Source organism: Opisthorchis viverrini (genome assembly GCF_000715545.1).
Source record: "Opisthorchis viverrini unplaced genomic scaffold opera_v5_257, whole genome shotgun sequence".
Classification (NCBI taxonomy): domain Eukaryota; kingdom Metazoa; phylum Platyhelminthes; class Trematoda; order Opisthorchiida; family Opisthorchiidae; genus Opisthorchis; species Opisthorchis viverrini.
This window is the reverse complement of record NW_008751913.1, coordinates 124,059-144,425: the sequence shown is the minus strand read 5'-3', so window position 1 is coordinate 144,425 and position 20,367 is coordinate 124,059. Positions and strand designations below refer to the sequence as shown.

The window sequence follows — 20,367 nt, the reverse complement described above, 5'->3', positions numbered from 1 at the left end:
CCGACTTTTATGAGTGATAAATTCGGTGACATATGGGGGGTTTTTTGCTAAAGACGACAAAACGTACTTGTTCTAGGTTCATGTCGACAGTTTTGTAGGGAACGGTATTCCATAGTGAGGCACAGGGCGAAATATACGTGTGTATTTCGAGAAACTGTAAAGCATACTAACTTGCTTACACTTTTGAAACGTACCTGAATGTGGATTCGAAGGAAAGGTACTTTGTGTTTCCAGAAGGTAATTTTTCCTCACTGCAACAGAATTACAACGTGACCGGTAAGATTTCTGTCTAAGCTTTACCGTATTCGTCTACATAATATATCACAACTTTCTGAGTAAGCATCACTTAGTAAATGTTTAAAATGCCATATAGTTTCAGTTTTTCGAAGCGTTACGTTATTTATGAAGATTCACTGCATTATGAAGTAAACCGTCAGCCATGAAAATGGCATACATTAATCACAAGTTCCGGTAGCTGTGGCAGGCAGGTTCCACAAAATATTGCAAGCTGTGACTGCTCATGTTTATCTTTCCACATATGTGTGCAACGTTTTCTCTGAGCTCTGATCCACTGAACCCGTCTGCAAATTGCTGTTTGTCTGGGCTGTCATTCATATGTTCCAGTTACGATGAACAATGTCTACCAATCAGGCTAACTTCACTTATAATAAACAGAAAACGTACAAGCACGATGAATATAAAACCAAGCTGGTTTGTGATAATTGCAACTCATTCAAGTTGTAACGCAAAGCAAGAATCCCTACAGATGTGTCTCAACCAATGGGACTCATAGCGAAAGAAAACAATATACATTTAAACAGTCGGAATGCTTGGCTGCATCCTTATGGCGCCGCAGTAAATTAATCAGCGCAGCTAAAACTTCTGCAGTTTATCTGATGTGCGATTATATAGCTTCAAGTCTCTTGTGTAGAATTTCCACCAAAACGTACACACAGACCTTTCACGGGTAATCACATCCTAATTTCCTCTGTGACCTCTTCCTTAATTTAGTCATGTTACTAAAGACCTCCATCTACGGCCTCACACCAGACAATCGGTATCTCTAAATTACAGAGGCTTAAACTTTACTAACTGTGCCCAGCACGGGTATCGATGGCCATGTTTAACCTATTCTACCAAGTCCTGCCTTGCAATGCTACCCTACTGCAGCTCACCGGTTAAAATCACACTACTTTCTGAAGCGTAACGGAAATGCTGCGGAACAACTTACATCTAAATGTGCTACCCAACAATGGCTGAAGTTATACTGATTGATAATCTGAACAATGATGTGTTGGGAGCTGCGATGGGAACTCTTGTTGGACCCGCGTCAGCATGCACTGCCTACCCATTTAAATAACATGTTGTCTGATCTCGCAAGGTGTCAGCAGTCCCGCAGCATAGCAGTCACCTATATTACTCAACAAGGTAGTGCCCGAAATTGCCATACAAACGTTCATACCGCACTCATATGGATATCGTTAATTAACGGCCCCAATTGCAAACTGTTGTGCATGCTTGAAACTGTATTCCAAAACCGAAAAACAGCAAATGTCTTATAACAAAGCTTTACACTTACCTTGTAAGGGTTGTACTTATGAGCAGTTATTCAAACACTGCTTGTAATGGCTTGACGTTCATACTTAACCCAGTGGCATAAAGCATTGGGGAACGTTAGTTCCGAAAGGTAACTCTGGTAAGGTTGTTGTCGTCCACCGAGAGGTACTAGACTAAACATGCTAAAATGTATTTCAGGCGTCGGTTGTTGGAGCCACCAGAGATTGTGTTTTCAGCAAGATGGTTTCTGTGAACTGTACATGGATGATGATATAACATAATATTTAGACCCCCCTATGAGAGGGTCTGTGGGAAACCTCCTTTTAGAAAAGTGGTACGGGATAAAGGAAATTAAATCTGTGTGCAGAAGACACTCATCGTCACATGCTGAGCCAATTAGTTAAGTTTCTGAGATAGACATTGTTCTCTTTGGGGAGGCAGGTCGCAGGTGTTCGTATTCATTAACAAGACATTTAAGTACTACACTTGGCAAAATGAGTTAGCATAGTAATCCTGAATATTTTCCTCTTTGTAATCATGGATTTAAACTTGATGACCAGTGTATAGGATTTTTTCGTCCCCTTCGCCTTCAGTCACCTGACAGGTCAACGCTATATATTCCCCGTTTGGGTTGTGGTAGTTCAGTAGAGCACATCTCTTTAGATGGACAATCCATTCCAAGTTGCGCGAAACCGGAAAGTGACCTTTTTTAAACGCGTTAATTTTACCAAGGGAAAATTATTTTAAGTATCATCTTTGGTAGTTGATGAAGATGATAATAAATAAATGTTACGGGACCAACCACAGTTTCTCATATTGCCAGATACATAAGAAGGGAAGGCACCGCATTTTCTTCTGCAGAAAGTCAGTGCTAAATACTTTTACCGGAAACATATTTTGTGTGAAGTTGACGGAACCTAGGTTCCTATACTGCATATGATTTACCAATGCAGTACATGTCTTGGATGAATCAGACTTGCAAAAATCAACGTACCACACGGTGGCTTGATCACAGACTGTTTCAGGGTGTCACATGTAAATGAATGCAACCCTTCGTTGGAGGTAAGCCTGAATAGCTCAGTCTCCATGCAGCGGCAGTTGGACAAAGGGTCCATGGAACGCCACCAACGATATGCCTCAATGCACTTTTCTGGATATACCGAACAGGCTGCACCGTTGCGCCCGCAGTCCAGCAGTAGATACTTAATATTGGCTCTAAAAAATTAGCAAAAAATTTGCGTAGGTGATTTTTCACCTGTGTAAATGTTAAACAAACAGAGAAGCACAAAATGGGTTGACTTAAATCGTCTAACCGACGTCTGACCGACGAATAAGTCAGCCGTGCAACCATCACGGGAAAACGAATACTGATAGGCATAAATTGTATCAACAGGTTGGTTTATTTGTGATTCCGTTTGTGTTGAGAATATCGGGAAACTTGGAAAGTTAAATAAAGATGTCCAAAAATAAATCCCTTCTTAATTATCCTATCAGAGCTTCTCACCGACCCAACAGCCTTCGTGTAGTAATCAGGCTGGTACCAAATCTTATGAAGCAGTAGACACAAAACAGATTGGCAACATGACCGGTCTAGACTCTGGCTGGTCAAACACTTGTCAGGGTCAGTATTCGTACAAATAATCTCTGTGTTCTTACTTGAACATAAAATTATTATATGTAGCCTAAAGGATCACGAAATCTTCACCTTTCTGGAAGGAAATATTTCTAAGGACTGTAATAACCTAAATTAGCTTTCATCTCCATCATGCGCTAAACTCCATCTTTTAAATCTACTCAATCTCTCATGCGATGAGTGAGGCTATTATCTCACTTTGCCATGGCACGAAAGTACGGTCTACATGAACACGACCAACGATTCCTGAATTCCTCCGAAATTTAACTGACTGGGAACGTCTTTCTGCAAGCCGCCATCGCCGGTAGGTTGCGTTAGTAGCAGTCAGTCATGTGAATCAAAGATAAATCACCTTGTCGACAGAATTGGAACTTTTTTCTCAATTGCCAGTGGTTGTATCACTTGCTTCAACATTGCTAGATCCGTTTCAACTCAGCTGACAGTTACAAAGAAAGGCAATGTTCAGCAAAAATAAACTTAACACCATCTTCCGTGGACGGTCAGCCGCGGTCTATCTTGTAAAAGTTCACCAAACCGCTGATCAGCCAGTGGTGGTCAAAATATTAAGTGTTCAAACAGTTAGCCAAAAGATTACGGGTTCGAAGCACCGTGCTGGGGTTTCGGGAGCTACGTACAGCTGATGAGTCCCAATAGGTAGGGAACTTATATTCATAACTTTTCGGCTTTTCAGCGTAAACTAGCCCACTTACACGACGACATATCCACAATTAGTTTCCAAGTTAACTCATAATGAAGTCAGAGCAACTAAAACGGAATTGAAAATATTTTAATCTTCACTGGAGGTAATCTCGTTAATCGATTCAACGGGGCATGTCAAGAAATGTGTTCATTTTAGGAAGTCCAGGAATCAAGACATCAATGATCTTTTTTGATTTAAACCATTCTGGAGGATTTCCCTAACGTCAGTCTAAATGCAGAAGATTTTGTCGTTGTTGAACTTGGCTCACTCAAAATGTCTCCTAAACATGAATGATTCCTGTGGTGTCAGACTAATACCGTTTTATCTCGATGAAATGCTGACCAAAATGAAGAGCACTTCATGGGGTGACCTGAAAGACAACTTTACTATTCTACTGGCAGTTAGTGACTGTCAGGATTTACCGTTTGGGACTTCCTTGAAAGAGTACGATTCTATGTTTATCATACCATTGTTCTTTTCCGACGAACTATACGATGAACAGGATCAGCCTTACACACTACAAGAGTGTCGACACGGGTCTAGCGCTACGTTACATCTACGCGACAAATTAAATTTTCATACACCTAGAGTATACATCATTACTTTCGNGTGGAACCGGTAAAAGCTAAACCAAAACTCTGCTCACATGTAGGTTGCCATCACATATTAGTAACAAAAGAAGCTAACGCCCAAAGTATTTTGTGTACACAGTTATGAGAGAGACCCTCGTACACATCTGGGGAGGGGGCTAGGTTGTTATGCATCACATGTGGAAATCAGTCTACATTATTAGGATACGCAATTCCGGTTGCATTGATTTAGAGCAGATTCATCAAATGGAATCAACACACTAAATGTGGTTTGGAATTTTCGCTTTAAATTTTCATAACCAGATGTCTTGAATGACAACTACACAAATCGTTTGTATCACGTCACGAGACACAATAGAATGAAAAATGGGATAGCTCGGACCGTTGAGAGCGTACATCATCCACAGACCAAACAGGAAGCTCAGCGATACTGCTTATAAAATATCAACATATATTCAGATGTGGTGGTCGGTGTCAATGTAGACTGTTGAATAGGCAATTCAGATGTTTTCGGGAAACCTTGGTAACAGTCGGTAGATTGATTGTTCGGAAGCGTTTCGATTTTGTCACAGGAGCTTCGTCAGGCCAAGTGACTAGGTTACGAGGTTGGTCGATATCTAAGGCGGAAGGAGGACCAATCAGGTAAGTCAAGCTAAATCTCTGTTACGTGTCGTCTGAGGGATTTTATGTTAGGGTGTGTCACCTAGTGTTAGACCGATGCTAAGGCCTGCATGGATTTGGGTCCAATCTAAGGTCTAATTCTTCCCCTCAAACGTCCTTTGGACTTTCCGTTCGTCCTTGTGGATTAACTAGTGCTAGGATAGTTGGGAAGGCGTAGTTGTGACGAGGAATCCTGTGAACTTTGGTCGGGGTGAGATTCCCACCCCCTCTAGTTTCGGTAGTGATTCTGCATGCACTGACAACCATACAATAACGTGAAGAACAAGACCCTAGACTGGACCCAATCCATGTAGGCTTTAACCCAACCTAACACAAAATCCCTCGGCCGACAAGTAACAGAGATTTCGCTTGATTTAACTGATTGGTTCTCCTTCCGCCTTAAATCTCGACCAAACTCGTAACCTAGTCACTTGGCTTGACGAAGCTTACGTGTCAAAAGCGCAAAGGTTCACAGCAATAAATCTTCTGATTGTTATTAGACTTTTCCGAAAATGATGGCAACTCAATCGGTCCGAAACGGTTTTCAGGTAATTCAGCAGTTTGCTGAAATAACTTAAGGTGTGTTTCCCAACAGGCTTTTGTTGCGACCAATGTGTTGTTTACCGAAGCAAAAGGTTTGTGCAAAATTTTTGTGGCCTAGCAAACTTCAAGTTCAAGTTGTTTGCTCTGCACTCTCACTATCTTGTTGAAACATCGGTATGCGTTTCGCCTCACTCGTGAAAGCACTGACGCCCTTGACTACACAACAACTCGAATAATTCACTTGCCCTTCTGAAATACTGACCTGGTAACTGCTCGATCCGGCGCAGAATTCGCTTTCTGTACGTGATGCTGTGCAGATCCCTCGATTTCGTTAAATTTTTGCTCTAAATGTGCCCCCTGGTGATTTCATACACTTTCTTATTATACATCTTTTTCGCTGATCAATAATGAGTTGTCAGTTTAGTCAAGATAAGCTTGAGTTTGCTCATAACTATCTTGCACTTTCTATACCACGTTATTTTTGGCTTGACTATTGTGTTAATGTGTAAGTGCGAATCAAATGACTATATCACAACTTCTTTAATGAGATATTCTCCTGAGGCCTTAAGAAGAACGACCCGATCAGGTCTTTGTGTTTTTTTATTTTCGAATAACGACTTGCGCGATACCTGCCGCTTAGGTTAGTGTCCCGACATATGTTTTCTACAAGCATTACATTGCTGAATCTATTCCACTTGCCTTAAGTGAAACAGGATTCAGGAGTATTTTTTCCCATAAATCTCCAAGTCAGTCTTGCAACTTCAAATATACGTATGGTAGTTTTTCACCTCACGCGCTTTTCTATGCTTGACACTGGGAAGAGCATTCTAATGACAAAGATCCTATTTGTCCAAAATCACGTCCACCCCATGATTCTTCGACAACGGGTAAGGAGGAGCATCCTAATTTCTGGATTCAAATAAACTGCTACAGCAAACACAAAAACAATGTCTAGAAAATTTACACAGATCACTTCATTGTACAGTCACGAACTCTTTCACATTACGCCTTTGTTTCATTTTGCAGTGATGCAAAATAATTCCACATTTCAACCGAAAGTAGATTGCGTTCCTTATGAGTCCTACAAAGGCGAAATTCCCCGGGACTGACGTTTTATTCTTTCTTAGGGACTGATAGCGATCCGTGAGAGTGAACTTGGATATTACCAGTGATGTAAACTGTGATTTAGTTTTCACTCCCCGGAATGATACATTTCAGGAGCTGTGGACTTCAAATTGGTTACTCCTTAAAATTTGAGATCTTATTTTGGTAACTCTTATCACGTGCCTGATTGCGTACTCTACTCATCTGGTAGAAATTTTTAATTGCTCTAGCCAACCCAACAACGGTTTTGTATTTTACCCCTAAAACCTGTGGGGACGATCTAAATAATGTGACTGTTAGAAAACGGTGCAGTATCCATACGGGCGTGCCTCTAACAGATCCACATAGCTAACAATGCAAAAAGGTTACCTTTCTAGCTGCATGATGCTCCAATTTTTGCAGCGTACTATATATGCTACAGCACTTTCTTCTGTTCCTATTAAGTCAACATATGAAAAAAATTCCGGATTTTTTCCTTTGCTTTCCGTTGGCATTTATTTGTCATTCTTGTGCTGGTTCCAAAGCTAAACGCATTATTCTTACAACTTGTGCCTTGAACGGCACCGATAGCGACCTAAATTTGGACAATGAGTTCCAGCTTTTGGAAATGTCAGCTAATGATTCTGGCTAGTCAGCAGTATCTCAAAGTCAAAACAATTCCATGACAGGGGGAAAGGTCTTATGCAATTTGGACCAGCATAGAAAACGGCAAACTGGGCGTTGGTTTTAACAACTGACTCAAAACACAAAGCGTACTTCCATGAGTACCATCGGTCATTCGAGGTTAAAAAATGAACCAACCTGCAGTTCCTATTTTCTTGGCAATTGTTCCATAGTGCATTGCAAGAATCTTCGTAATTAGTTTGGTCAAGTCCGATACGCTGAGGTCGGAATACCATGAGTTGTGTCTGACAATCGTGATCACTCTCAGTGCAGGTACAACTCAACGCCTGGTGTACATATGCAGTAGCTTGGGAGTAGAAGTCCTTTAAACGACTGCTGCAAGTTGGCGTTGGTGAGAGAAAATAAGTGCCTGCGTTCGAACAAGTGGTCGCTAGTTGAAGATAGATTTGAAGACATTTTCGATCTTGGATACAAAGACGATACGCATCGTAACAATTTGTGACGTCTGTTGAAATACAATTGAACACAAAGATCAACATGAGTGGTGTGCACAAAGTCCATATTTAGGTGAAGTCAAACGTTTTCTGAACACATAACAGGGATCGAGAAAGTTAATATCACCTTTAGAAATATGAGTAACAGCCATATATGCGTGTATTCAGCCGACTGCCAACTTTGTCATCGAATGATTTCTGTAAAACCGCCGACCAAATTATTTCCTCAATGAGTGTCTGGGAGTTTTGCTCCAAATCAAATCGACATATCAGTCACAATGAAAGGTTTGTTCGTAACATCCATGTTTTGGACATATCCGGAATTTCGTTCTTAAGCGGCTGAATATACCCGTTGTAGTCATGATGACATGACAATTTCGCCCTTATTACCCTATTTACTGAAATAAGACAAGGGAGTCCGCATCATTCGTCTTACTCCCATGTCATATTCAAACATTCAAGCATTTTCAAGGGGTATTTGAAGTTTCTTAACAAATCTCTTGCTCGGATTGACTACAAAAATATACAACCGCGTTTCTGCTTGAAAATATTAAAATTTACAGGCACAAATGTGGAAATATTAGCAATTAAAGTCTGAACTCCAGAGGAAACACAATCTTAATGACTTTTGTGGAATGCAAACCTAAAGTGGTAAAGCTGAGGAAAATATCGGGTACTGTTTTGATTTATGAACTAATTGTGGTTCGCAGTCATCGAAATGGTTCCTCCGTCGAGTAGTTAGACCATCTGTTAGAGAAGTCGGAATGCTGAAGAAGTGAAAGTTATAGTGAATTGTAAATCAGGCCCCTATTAAGCTCTGTCAATAGATAGCTTATCGTTTATGTACTGAACGTTTTTTCTAATGTTCGTGAAAATCATATTTGGATACAGTGCACCTTTCGCAAACTCTGGACAACATGTTGCACCGAACTTTATACAGTCCTTATTAAAGTGACGGTTTTTAACTTACTAGTTGTAGCACCTCCTGGATTAGACGACGATGTAGGCCAGCCTGGACTGGTTGCAACGGCCTTGAAATATTGTTGGTTTTGCAAAGAAGTGCCTTGTTGCTGAGATTCCACCTGCGTCCCAAACAACTTTGGGAGCTCCATTGAAGAGAAGTCCTGCGTCGATTTTGAATCAGTCGTTTCTTCAGTTGCTAAGGCTAAAAAACAAAATTATGCTTGTTTTTCGGTCTGGTTATTTAACATAGTTGACGCGTACAAATGTAATCACCAGATCTGAAACGCTGACAAAAACGCCTTTCGAAATTCGGTCAGTAAATAAATGCATGGAGATACAAACGTTGTATATTGCCTTCAATAAATAATCTCTTGCTCGTACGGGTTTCGGGGCATGCTTTAGTAATTCCCTCAGAGAAATACTAATGGGATAAAGGTAGGTAGGAGTCAAAACAAAATGCAGTATAGTTGTATCCAGTTGCAAGCTGGACATCAATCAGTTTGCCTTTCAATCTGTCTCACTCATTGCCAGATTGCAACTGAGTTCCGACGAGAATACGGTAGTCATCAGAAGGTCAAAATACTGCCTTTCTGGGAGCGGTCTGCCTCAACGCGACCAGGTTTTAACTCTCAATCACAAGCGCAACGGTCATAGACGAATTACTTGTGCGAGACATCCTCAATTACCGAGGCGAGGCCTACTTAATGTGGTTGGTTACAGCACAGCTGTGCTGTCAGTTCCTTTCAATCAACAAGCAGTATTATACTCTTCCTTAATGAATTGGCTGCTCGATTGCTCCAAACCTGAAAACACTGTAGCATTTTTTAAAAATTTTATCCAAACAGAATTGTGATAACGCAAGCTGGAGTAGCGTATTTCATTCGATTGTAGTTAAGCCTGTATGGGATTTGTCTTTGATGCTCCATCCGATTTCGCTAATTTTATAGGTATTGCCCAATCTGATCACTGAATGCAAAGAATCTTTCGTATGCTGAAGACGTAAAGTCCGCCAATCGGGTTCGATTATCCACGGAAAACAGCTTAGGTTTCGTTGGCGCACAGTAACCGAACCCAATACATTGTTTTCCTGATGATTACACTCAAACTAGGGTTATCCCAAGCTTTGGTTGACGCAAGGTTTGAATGGAATAGATGCACCGGAAAACAATCTCACACACTTAATTCTCTTATGAGACACTGGGTTTCAGCTGGCCAATACTACTGAGCTTACCTATTGAGCTTACCTAATGCCTCAACTATTTGTACCAGTATTTAGGGTTTATCCATAATACGTGTGTGTATGTGTGCACGTACCTTGCTATCATTGCCACCTTAATAGTTAAGCCAGCAAAATCTGCGAACTCCATTGGTTGTTTGTGTTGTTTGCTAGCATTCAACTTTAATTCGTCTCAGGAATTAAGTTCGGGCTGAAACATAACTTGCCTCCGTCGAAAGCAGACGTGTGCGAATAGCTATGCTTCAATCCTCTGTGCGCGTCATACCCACGCTGTCAAACGCGACCAGGAAATGATGACGGAAATGACACCCCTAACTTGATGCTTCATCAATATTTATCAGTGATATCGTTTACCATACCTCCCATTGTGAAAAAAAACAACCTGAATCGACACTATATATGCGAGCAAATTATTGCTGGAAAGCTGCATACCCAATGAAAAAACTGCACAGCAAACAAATGCTACGGATGATTGAAACAAAGAACTCACCCACACACTGATTCAAAATCACACTCTGCTCATAGTCCAAACAACGCCGTTTACGCACTTGGTCGCCTTCCGTATCGCATGAACAATTCCCATGTGTCCCATAACGTTCGATTGCTCGGTGTGCCAATAGGCACTGTGATCTGTCAATGGAACACAGATTGTGAATGAAGCACAATCGGAATTTCGTTAGTTATTTTCAGAAGGAAAATGATGTATTTCGTTGTTCATAAGGACGTAAAAATTATATATATATATATATATATATATATATATATATATATATATATATATATATATATATATATATATATATATATATATATATATATATATATATATATATATATATATAATGACCTTTTCGTTCTGCGTTGCCCACTGAGGGCAAAGAACTTTCACTTGCGTTAAGCATTAAGATCCAGTTTTCTTCACTAGTAGACACGTTCATCTCCACCTCTGTAGCTACTGTTGCCTTATAATTCATTTGTTCATTTCAGTTGATATTCCGCACTGTAACCGAAACTAGTCTATACTGAAGAACCTTTGGGGCATAGTCATTAGCAGTGCGCCACTCACGAAACTTTGAGAGTTTTAAACGTGCAGTCTTCCGGTCTGTGGCTGGACACTATTATTATTATTATTATTATTATTATTCAATCGTGAATCACGTCATCATGTGAAGACTAGCTTCTCGGGCGACGACTTTTCAGATGGACGTCTTACAGACCTTGTTCAGTCATTCTTCCTCTCAGCCACTTATGGAATGATGGCAGTATGAGTAGATTGGATGGTTTTCAAGTACAATTTAGACCATTTAGTGAAGCCAAAACTACGCTTTTCGTAAGGAAGAAACAGCTACACAATGCCTCTCGGCTTTTTAGCATAGATTGGATTAACTGAGACTCCCCTATTTGGATTGATAATTGAGAAATTCCATCATTTCATTGTTTATCTCCATACGTGGATACCGCAAAACACCTCATGTAAAGGACTTGTTGTCTAGAAAAATAATTAAACACCATGGTTTTCATCAAAGAGTAAGACAAGAGTTTATGTGACGAAACGTACAAAATGGAACTCTTTCAATGAAATAGTTATTTCTTGAGCGCAGATAAAACCACAACTGTGCTGCAAAAATTATCTGCTCTTTGAAGAATTTCCTTGTGAATCAAATATCTTTGTAAATCTGCTCTCCCCTCAGCGCGAATGAACTAGTATGCGGTAGTTTGCCAATTATCTCATGTACGATTTGTCTGAGACTGGAGGTATCTATATCTCATAGCTTGATGATCGCCTGATGATAGCTCACGCTTATTCCGGCAACTTATTTAATGACTCTGTAAAAACCAGTCATAAGCACTTTTGCCGCCGAAAAATTGCCTTTTTGGCTTACCTGAGTTTATTGCAAGATCTTGGTGTGCACAATGCCCTGTACCGATTCAAAGTCCTAGCACACGAGGGCTGGTTGGTGCACTGTTCTAGCAAAACAAGGCAACTAGTCATGTTAGCCATTGAGGACAAAGTTAAATTGGCGTTCTCCGACCCTTCTTCCATGCCTTGCGAAACAGTCTGGTTGTCCACTGTAATTTTGCTTGGCTCTTGGGTAGCTATTTGTTCAGAATAACCGACAACCGGGGGTTCAAAATTTTCCTCTGAAGAACCAGCACCAGGATGGGAGGAATTCGTGGTAGTCTGAGGCGCCGCATCTGCAGGCAGGAAAACAATGGAAAATTACCAGTCAGACCCGAATAATGAAGCGCCTTTTACATTTTTGAGCGTCATCATGTTTTAAACGCTTGTGCAAAAGTTGACCTTGTAGTTGTTAAGTTTACATTTTTCACCACTATAAAAGTAGTATGGAAATAATTCCCTTGCATAACCAGATACTATGGGCTTGATGGCGCTTCATTTTCTCCACCATTTGCGTTACTTAACAAGGCGATCAACGTGTTGTCCATCGATAAGCCCGACTAATACCTATTTTTGATAGAATAGATATAATTACAGGAAAACTAATGTTTTTAGCGGAGCTTCAATGAGTAGCAGAGCAAGCGAGATTTAGTGAGAAGGCAATCGCTAGGATAAAACTTTTTAGCCCACAGGGATATGCCCTAACGAACCTCTGAGGAATTGACGTTGAAACAAAAACTTGGCGAAATCCTGTACATCCGTCGTTGTCCATGGGACGGGGGTTTGCCGAATTGCGGGATCTATCTAGACATCAATCAGCAACATCCACGGTAGGTACTTACTGAAAAATATAGCGATACGAAAGATTTAATCAAGTATGGATTACTCGAAGGAAACCATACCGCTCAAACTTTGTGACGTAGTCAGCCATACTTATCCAGACGGTCCAATTATCCTGCTCTTATTAATTACTGGAGAGCTTCCTCCATATGGCGCGTACTAAATCCGATCTTTGTCCTTTACACGTGGCAGGCTAATGTGTGTAACTATGGTAAACGGTATAATAACTGAATGGACTGGAGCTTACACCGTCGACTGGCGGAATATACTTAGAGGGATCTGAGTCAAGCGCGAAACCGCTTAATCAGTGGGCTGCAAGCTGAGAAGCAAATGATCGCTCAATAACTAATTGTCATCAAATTACTCCGAAAGTGGACTAGGTCTTCTCAAGTTTGCTGCCGAACTCATTGGCTGTTGGACCAAGGAATCGAGCCAAGTATTTTAGCACAGCATCACATTTGGCTCTGCGCAACCCCTTTGTTGACGAGCAAAACCACTTCGGATGTCTAGAAAGCGAAAAGTTATACAATACTTCCGTTACTCTGCTAGTTGTTGTCTAAACATACCAGCGCCTTGCTGATTCACTGCGTTTATTGTGCTGTGAACTGTTGACGATTTCGGTCACTGGTAAACAGGTGTTCCTTACAAGCCCACGAATTTTCTGACACGGATATCTGACCAAGCCGCTTCACACAGTTAATCAGACTCATAACACGGACACCTAGGTGCATCATTCAATCTGAAACAAACAATTACTTAAGGTAGACATGTTTACAAAGACAACTTCTGCCGCTTTGTGTTACTGTGCCACAAAATTTCTAACCTCATAGCACACCTGCAAAGTTGATTGGCTGTCAGCAAAGTGACCATATACTTTCGTTACATATAGCAGCCAGGTGCTGATTTGTTGCTGGTGATTTTTCCTATTTGACGGGTCGTCCCAAACTGTTGTTGCTCCCGATGATTGATCTGCTCATAGTGAGCTCCAGAACTAATTTCTCGTCTCTTGGAACTGGGCAAAAAAGTGTACCAGCTAGACTGACGAACATCAATCAGTTTTATCTGATTTATGAAGCTAATAGATTGTATCTCAGAAAAGCAAGCCATCAAACCCCGTCTTTAATTGAGCCCGTTATCATAGTTCGGAAATCTGCGCTTGATTTATTGCCAGTTGTGTGATGTTTTAGGATGAATAAAGAGGCCGGAAATTAACCCTTGTAGCCTATTCCGGTGCACCACAGATTACAATAAAATGGACAGCTGACTCTTAGTCATGTTGGATAATTTGCTAGATAAGTCCAATAACTTCGGCAAATTTTGAACACATGTCAATCAGGCTTGAAAGTTGACCTTCAAATTTCCTTTGTGCTCCCCTTTATGTCGATAATTATAAAGTCGAGACCGGCAGTCGTTTATTCAATTCTGTGACTTTGTTTTGCCTATAGACGGATGCGGGCTGAGATCTGTAAAAGGATAACATGCTCTGTTTGCTCATAGTCCCTCAGTTGTTATCTTTTGCTAATTACTTTACAAATTTTTGTATACATGACGTATCTATATTGTTTGCTCCTTTCGTGCCTTGGTCAATTATTGGTAATCTGTGTTTGTTGTCCAAGAACCTGCGTACCAGATTAACTTCAGTGTTTGAACAACTGCTGGTGTCTTGATTTGTGGCATTAGGGTCAACCATATTGGCTGAGAAATTCAACTTGCTGGTTTCTGGGTTTCATCTTCCTGTTGTTACACGAACCTATATGCAGCAATTGCGCAAACAAACGTGCATTCATGCCACGTCCCCCGTTGCATCGCGAATCCAGAGTCGGATCGGGGCAGGTTTATTCATCGAATACGGCAAACTAGACAAGCAAAACACACGAATGTCCACACATCCCTTCTCGTTTCACTATTCCTTTCAGCATTTCTCGTATTTCATTTGACTACTCTTCCGTAGAGTTCAGTTTTAAGAACCACGTGAAGACATTCATGAAAGTGTTGAAATGTGCAGCACCCATCAGAGTGTCACAAGCAGCGAGGTATGAGAGAGAAAACTTACGGGACTGTTGGTGCAACTAGCCTCTAGGAAGGGGTTTTACGTGCTCCTTATTATCTCGGGTTTGAGGTGCCGCAAAAATTGCTGCCGAAAAAGTAAGTTGCGTTCCTGTATTCGTTCATTCCTGTATTCATTCCTGTATTCCACATAGTTGTGATAAATAGATAGATGTGATTTCTAATTTCGGTAGCCGCTGTGAACCTCTAAGTTGGAAAGCACTGCTGCGATATTTTGAGTGACCCGTGTCCCCCCGATATTACAGGGAATGAAAATTGACTCTGTGACCCGTTTCACCTATTTTTCACCTTCAAAAGCTGTTGTTGCATTTTGACAGAAGTCATGGTACGCGATATCCGTGCGAGCGTAGAACTTGTGAATTTCATTTATTTGTGATATCAGAAACATTTATTGGAAGCTAAAATACCCTCGTGCACGGTACCAGTGCATGAAATATGTTATTCGAAAACTTGCACCCACGGATCAAAGTATATTAGTCGCATTCGAAGTTTTGACCGTCAGTTTCTTCATAATAAAGTTAGTGTTGACTAGCTGGAGCACGGTTGCTTCTACTTAATGCGTAGGGATGTACTTGGTGAATCACTGGAACACTACACAAAACTCATGTAGTTAAAGTAGTCTATGTGTGCAAGTCGAAATTCCCGCGACCAAGCTTTTCAACTTCAGACCCGTTGGTGAGAGGCCTACCGTGGCACAGGTCACGAAAAGGTAAGGCGAAATGAAGGCATTTACAGTCGAGCTAAGGATACTTGCACTTTCCTGGTTAGAGTCCGCGTCATTCCAGTTGCATTTGGCAAAAAACTACATAGGACAGGGCGCATAAACAACCTGTGAAGAGCATAATGTCTGTCTAACTAGCATATTCTTTGTTGATTTAAGTTAGATTTATCGAAGTAAGTTTCGCAAAGGAATTTGAATCAATCCGCCTATGGCGTCTTATATCAATGCGACATTCAGAAGTGTTTATCTTGTTCCATTTTCACCTATATTGTTCTTGAACGGTTCCCACTGAGTCTAGAATTACCAGGTGTTTAGGCCTACCATTAATTGGGTAAAATGTTACGTAGTTTACCGAATAATTTCGATGGATCTCACTTGAGGGTTGGTTGTCTGTCGTATTTTTGCACATATTTCTGCTTATAACACAGGGCTTGTCACAGCTGTCATCCTTATTTTTTATATTGTTCAACTCACCATATGTGACCCATATGTCCCATCTACCAGTTTTTGTCGTTGAAGTCACTGGAACCACTTTATATTACGAACAAAACTTTAATAAACCCGGTCATTGGGGGACAAACGTAGGACTTAAGTGCGAATGAGCAGGCCTTGTCACTATGATTCACCTGCCTGTCGGCTTCTGTTCGGCCACGTAGCATATTAATTTAAGGGTAGTCGTGTCTGGCAACATGCAGAAACGTTTGAACCAAAGTTTAACGAATAACTTGATGAAAGATATTTTTGTATTGTAGGATTCGTTCCAGAAAATCACATCTTCCACAGTAAGTACTGCACGACAAAAGTTTGCTGACAACACTCAAAAGTCGAGTGGCCAGAACACAGGCAAAAATCAACACTCTTAAACAAGGAACTATCATCAAATCGTTGTCTTTCTTTAACTTTCGAGGTCTACGTTTTTCAGCTTACCAGTTAGATGGGTGCGGAAATGCATGTGTTTTGCGATCTGTATATAAAACTCTGTCGTGAGGCTAGCAGAAATTAACTAGTGGTTATACTAAACACGCATATCCTCCAATGCCAAAAGAAAACGAATTCAGCTTGTAACTTACTTGCCCCAGAAAACAGTTCACTAGATTCCTGAGTGGATGTCTGTTCAATGGGTGTGGCGCTGTCTCTCTTCTCGGCTGAATCTTTAAGCCGATGCTCCACATTTAAGTTGAAGTTTGTAATCTCTCGGTACAATAGGGGTGGTTCCTGTATACACGGATGGCTGTTTAAGTTACGCCTGAGTAAATTGCACTTGGACAAGTCCTCAATAGAACGACTGACCTGTCCATCACAAGTGCAGTGACGCAGGTTGGGTCTGCCATGATTCACGGTCTTTAATGCTGAGCGACATTCCTTTACAAATTGTTTGTGACAACCAAGAAGACTGCGTTCTGAAATAAACAATTGTATTGGAAATGCAACATGTGTTATCGGAATACATGAAATAATAAACGTGCATCATTAAAGAATGGTATGTGGTGCGCTGTTTTACGATCAATCGTGTGACAGTGCGTTGAAATAATTCAGTATCAGTGAAGAGGGCCTCCTTATTTCCCACTAGTTGCTTATAATAAGATAATCGTTCAACTTAAGCACCCTTTCGGTGCCTAGTTGCAGCGCTACCCGAAGGGAGCACAAAGGATTGGATACTGCCAGGTTGCACAAGACTAGACAGACAGAATCGAGATACAAAGACAGGGTTCAAAATACAAACTTTCCAGCCATTCAATTCACGCTCTAACCACTGATACATTTTGCTTGGCTAATCATCCCCTCATTTAGTGGATCTGGTGTTATGAAGCGCGTTTCCAAAGCTTTTTCCTTATTACAGTAGAGATGCACATGGAGAATCAATGCTTTTGAGCCTACGAGTGTTAGTGAGTTTGATTTTTTCACTGACTGGATTATTTCAGTCACTGGATAAATATAAATATTCAGGTCAGAGTGTAATCTGTGTTCGTATTCCACCTCACAATTTCAAATCAATGTTTATTTATTCCTCGCAAGCTTCTAGCACAATTTCTGGTATGCTGATATGGCCTAAATCTGATGGCATAAAACTTGATTGAGTAAGACTCTCAAGATATTTTATGGGAACCGATGGAGATGGGCCTTTAATAAATTATACTGTGGAAACAATTGGAATACTCTAATAGTGAGCAAATGGCTGTATTCATGCGCTCTCATACGCAAGATACTGTCCCTTGTTAGTGAGTTCACCAGTAGTGCGTCACTGTGTCATTCAAAAGAAATTTCGGACTTACAGATAGTTTACGCCCACCCTCCATTTCGCATCATAGTTACAAAAACATGAGGATCATGTTTTTCGTAGGCAAATGGTTGCACATTTTTTAAGATTGCAACTCACCATTCCTCCAATCTCCACAAAACTGCTTGAAAATTTCCAAATCAACACGGCATATTCCTCTTTGTGTCTCGCATGACCTTAGCGACTGAAGACAATCTTTGGTTGCCGATCCTGTGTCCGGTGTCTTGTTATCTTGATAAGTTAAAGCCGCTGGGTTGTCGGTGTCGTCGGCAGACTGTAGGTATTCCACAGCAGCTAGAGGTGGGTGGATTGTTGCACGAATATCCCAGTTCGGAGGTGGTGCTGCTTGTGAAATCCATTCGTTCCAAATAAGAAGCCATGTGTAGAACACGAATATCCTATTGTCCATTAGAAAAAAGGTTTTAAGTTGAGCTTGTGGAGTATGGATTGTCGAAGGCGTATAAATTCTTCAATACCTTACGAAGAGTGGTGATAATATATGAAATGAGTATCCTGAGAGTTTGACTAGTTATTATTTAACGAGCCGACAACCACTTCGTATAGAGAGAATCACATATTTTACAGGACCCGGATGTTTTTATATATGTTGAGAAACCGTTTTTACAACAATAAGACTAAAACACATCGGGTGTAGACCTTTGACCACCATCATTAATAAGTGGCGATTTTTTTAAAAAAAACAGCGAAAAGCAATAAAAGTTTCATTTTTACAGATGCGAATCATCGCCAATCTGCAGGTTTTCCAAACGAGCTGTGCTGCGGGGCTAATGCAATTCTGCTGTTTTGTTTACACTATTTATATTCTCGCGTTATTTTTATGACGGATTTGTTGTGGCAGTTCATCGCCTATCCCATTCGGTGCTCGTTTGCAATGTCTGGGCCAACGCATATTTTCAGACACTTGACAGCTTACTAGCTTAATCCAGTTTACCTAGTTAGTCTTTCTTTCCCACTTCAATGACTCCACGTATTTGACGTTGAACCACAATCGATGAAAAAGTTCCTCAGTCTCTTCTGACACCAGCACTACAGAATACACTCTCAATGCTTCCATGCAATGAGTAGTAAATAAGAAAGCCTGACGTCAACAAAAGTTCAGCAGTTCAGCTAGTCATCATTTGGAACACCTTTCGTAATATCTCTTCCTTGGGAAGCCACTCTTTGTTGCTGCATCTGCCCCAAAGGCAAGAATGTGAAAACTGATTTACTCATTTACATGTAAAGTAAGTGGTGACCTAGTGCTTATCCTTACCATACATGTTTCCATTTAGCGGACGTCTAGTTACTGAACAGTTTACCATTTTCTTTGTTCTGATCTGGTATTAAAATTTCACATGTGAACAAGCGAGTGAGCATAGCAACAGTCATATAAGTAGGCTATTCAACGGCAATGTGGTTCGACACAGTAATGTGTCCGATGCCGAACATCTCGTCCGTGATGGCACTTTTCTCTTTTAATGTGGGTCGCCGAAAGGACGCAGAATTATGAAACACGCAACCCTTTGACCTCAGTTTCAGACACCCACTGAACAGTTTGTGCAGCCGATGACATCCTGAATGGTTAGGTCCGCGTATCTTCCTAGCTCCTAGAAATGGGGTTTGCTTCTAAAATAAAGCAAGTGACTAATCTATGTAACTTTATGCTAAACTGGTCGTTTTGCAGGTCAATCGAAGGGGCTGGGTTAACGGGACGTTTAGAAAAGTTAAGAAATTACTCAGTTTGAGTTTTGGCAGACAAAAACGGTTGAAGTGTAAATGATTAATGTGGTCGAAAATAAAGTGAATTTTTTTCACAAAGAAGATCAAAATGTTATCAAAATAAAACTCGTAGAACTGAGTGTCATTCAGTGTATCGGTAACCTGACTTCCTGCCTGTCCTTCCTAAGGCCGTCGGCCAGAGCTGAGCCTAACAGTCTACACAGAGCTAAACTATCTGTTTGCGTACAGATTATACCTTCAAGCTTAAGGCGGGGATTTTCTGTACACGATGAAATAAGATCTTTGGTAACTCAAGGGGAAATCCATTTAATAACCTTTGTTATTGAGGAAGGTAAGCAAATAGTCCACGCAGCTCAAAAATCGACAAGTAATGGGTCTAAATCGTTACAGGGTAAGTTTCGAGAACACGGTGATAAATTTACCAAGGTACATTTAATTTCAGAGAATTTGTCCAGATAATAGGGAGTCAAATACCTCTGAACATGGTCAAATTTATCTATCAACCATTGAGCTAGCTTGTGATGAGCTGAATTTTTCAAGTCTGGGAACAGTCCCATAAAGGCACGTGGTATGTGAACTTTCGGCGAGCATCTTATTATTGTATTAATGGGCCTTAGCTCTCCTTAATGTGCCGACGTTATGGTTCTAATCCCGGTACGACTGATCACGCAGTCTCTGGGATTTTCGATCGTTCATTGTCTCAGTGAAAGGGGCCT

At 40.8% G+C, this 20,367-nt stretch overlaps 1 protein-coding gene across 1 annotated transcript; it reads right to left on the bottom strand.

Annotated features, from left to right (window-relative positions):
* Positions 1–2,552: 2,552 nt before the first annotated feature.
* T265_14761 (hypothetical protein) lies at positions 2,553–19,300 on the bottom strand (the record flags this gene model as incomplete). Its single annotated transcript, XM_009175114.1, has 9 exons — positions 2,553–2,772; positions 7,589–7,916; positions 8,876–9,070; positions 10,596–10,735; positions 11,989–12,301; positions 16,704–17,033; positions 17,239–17,379; positions 18,011–18,205; positions 19,219–19,300. Coding segments are annotated over 9 exons (1,944 nt in total), but the record flags the coding sequence as incomplete, so codon positions are not given.
* Between the last annotated feature and the right edge of the window lie 1,067 nt (positions 19,301–20,367).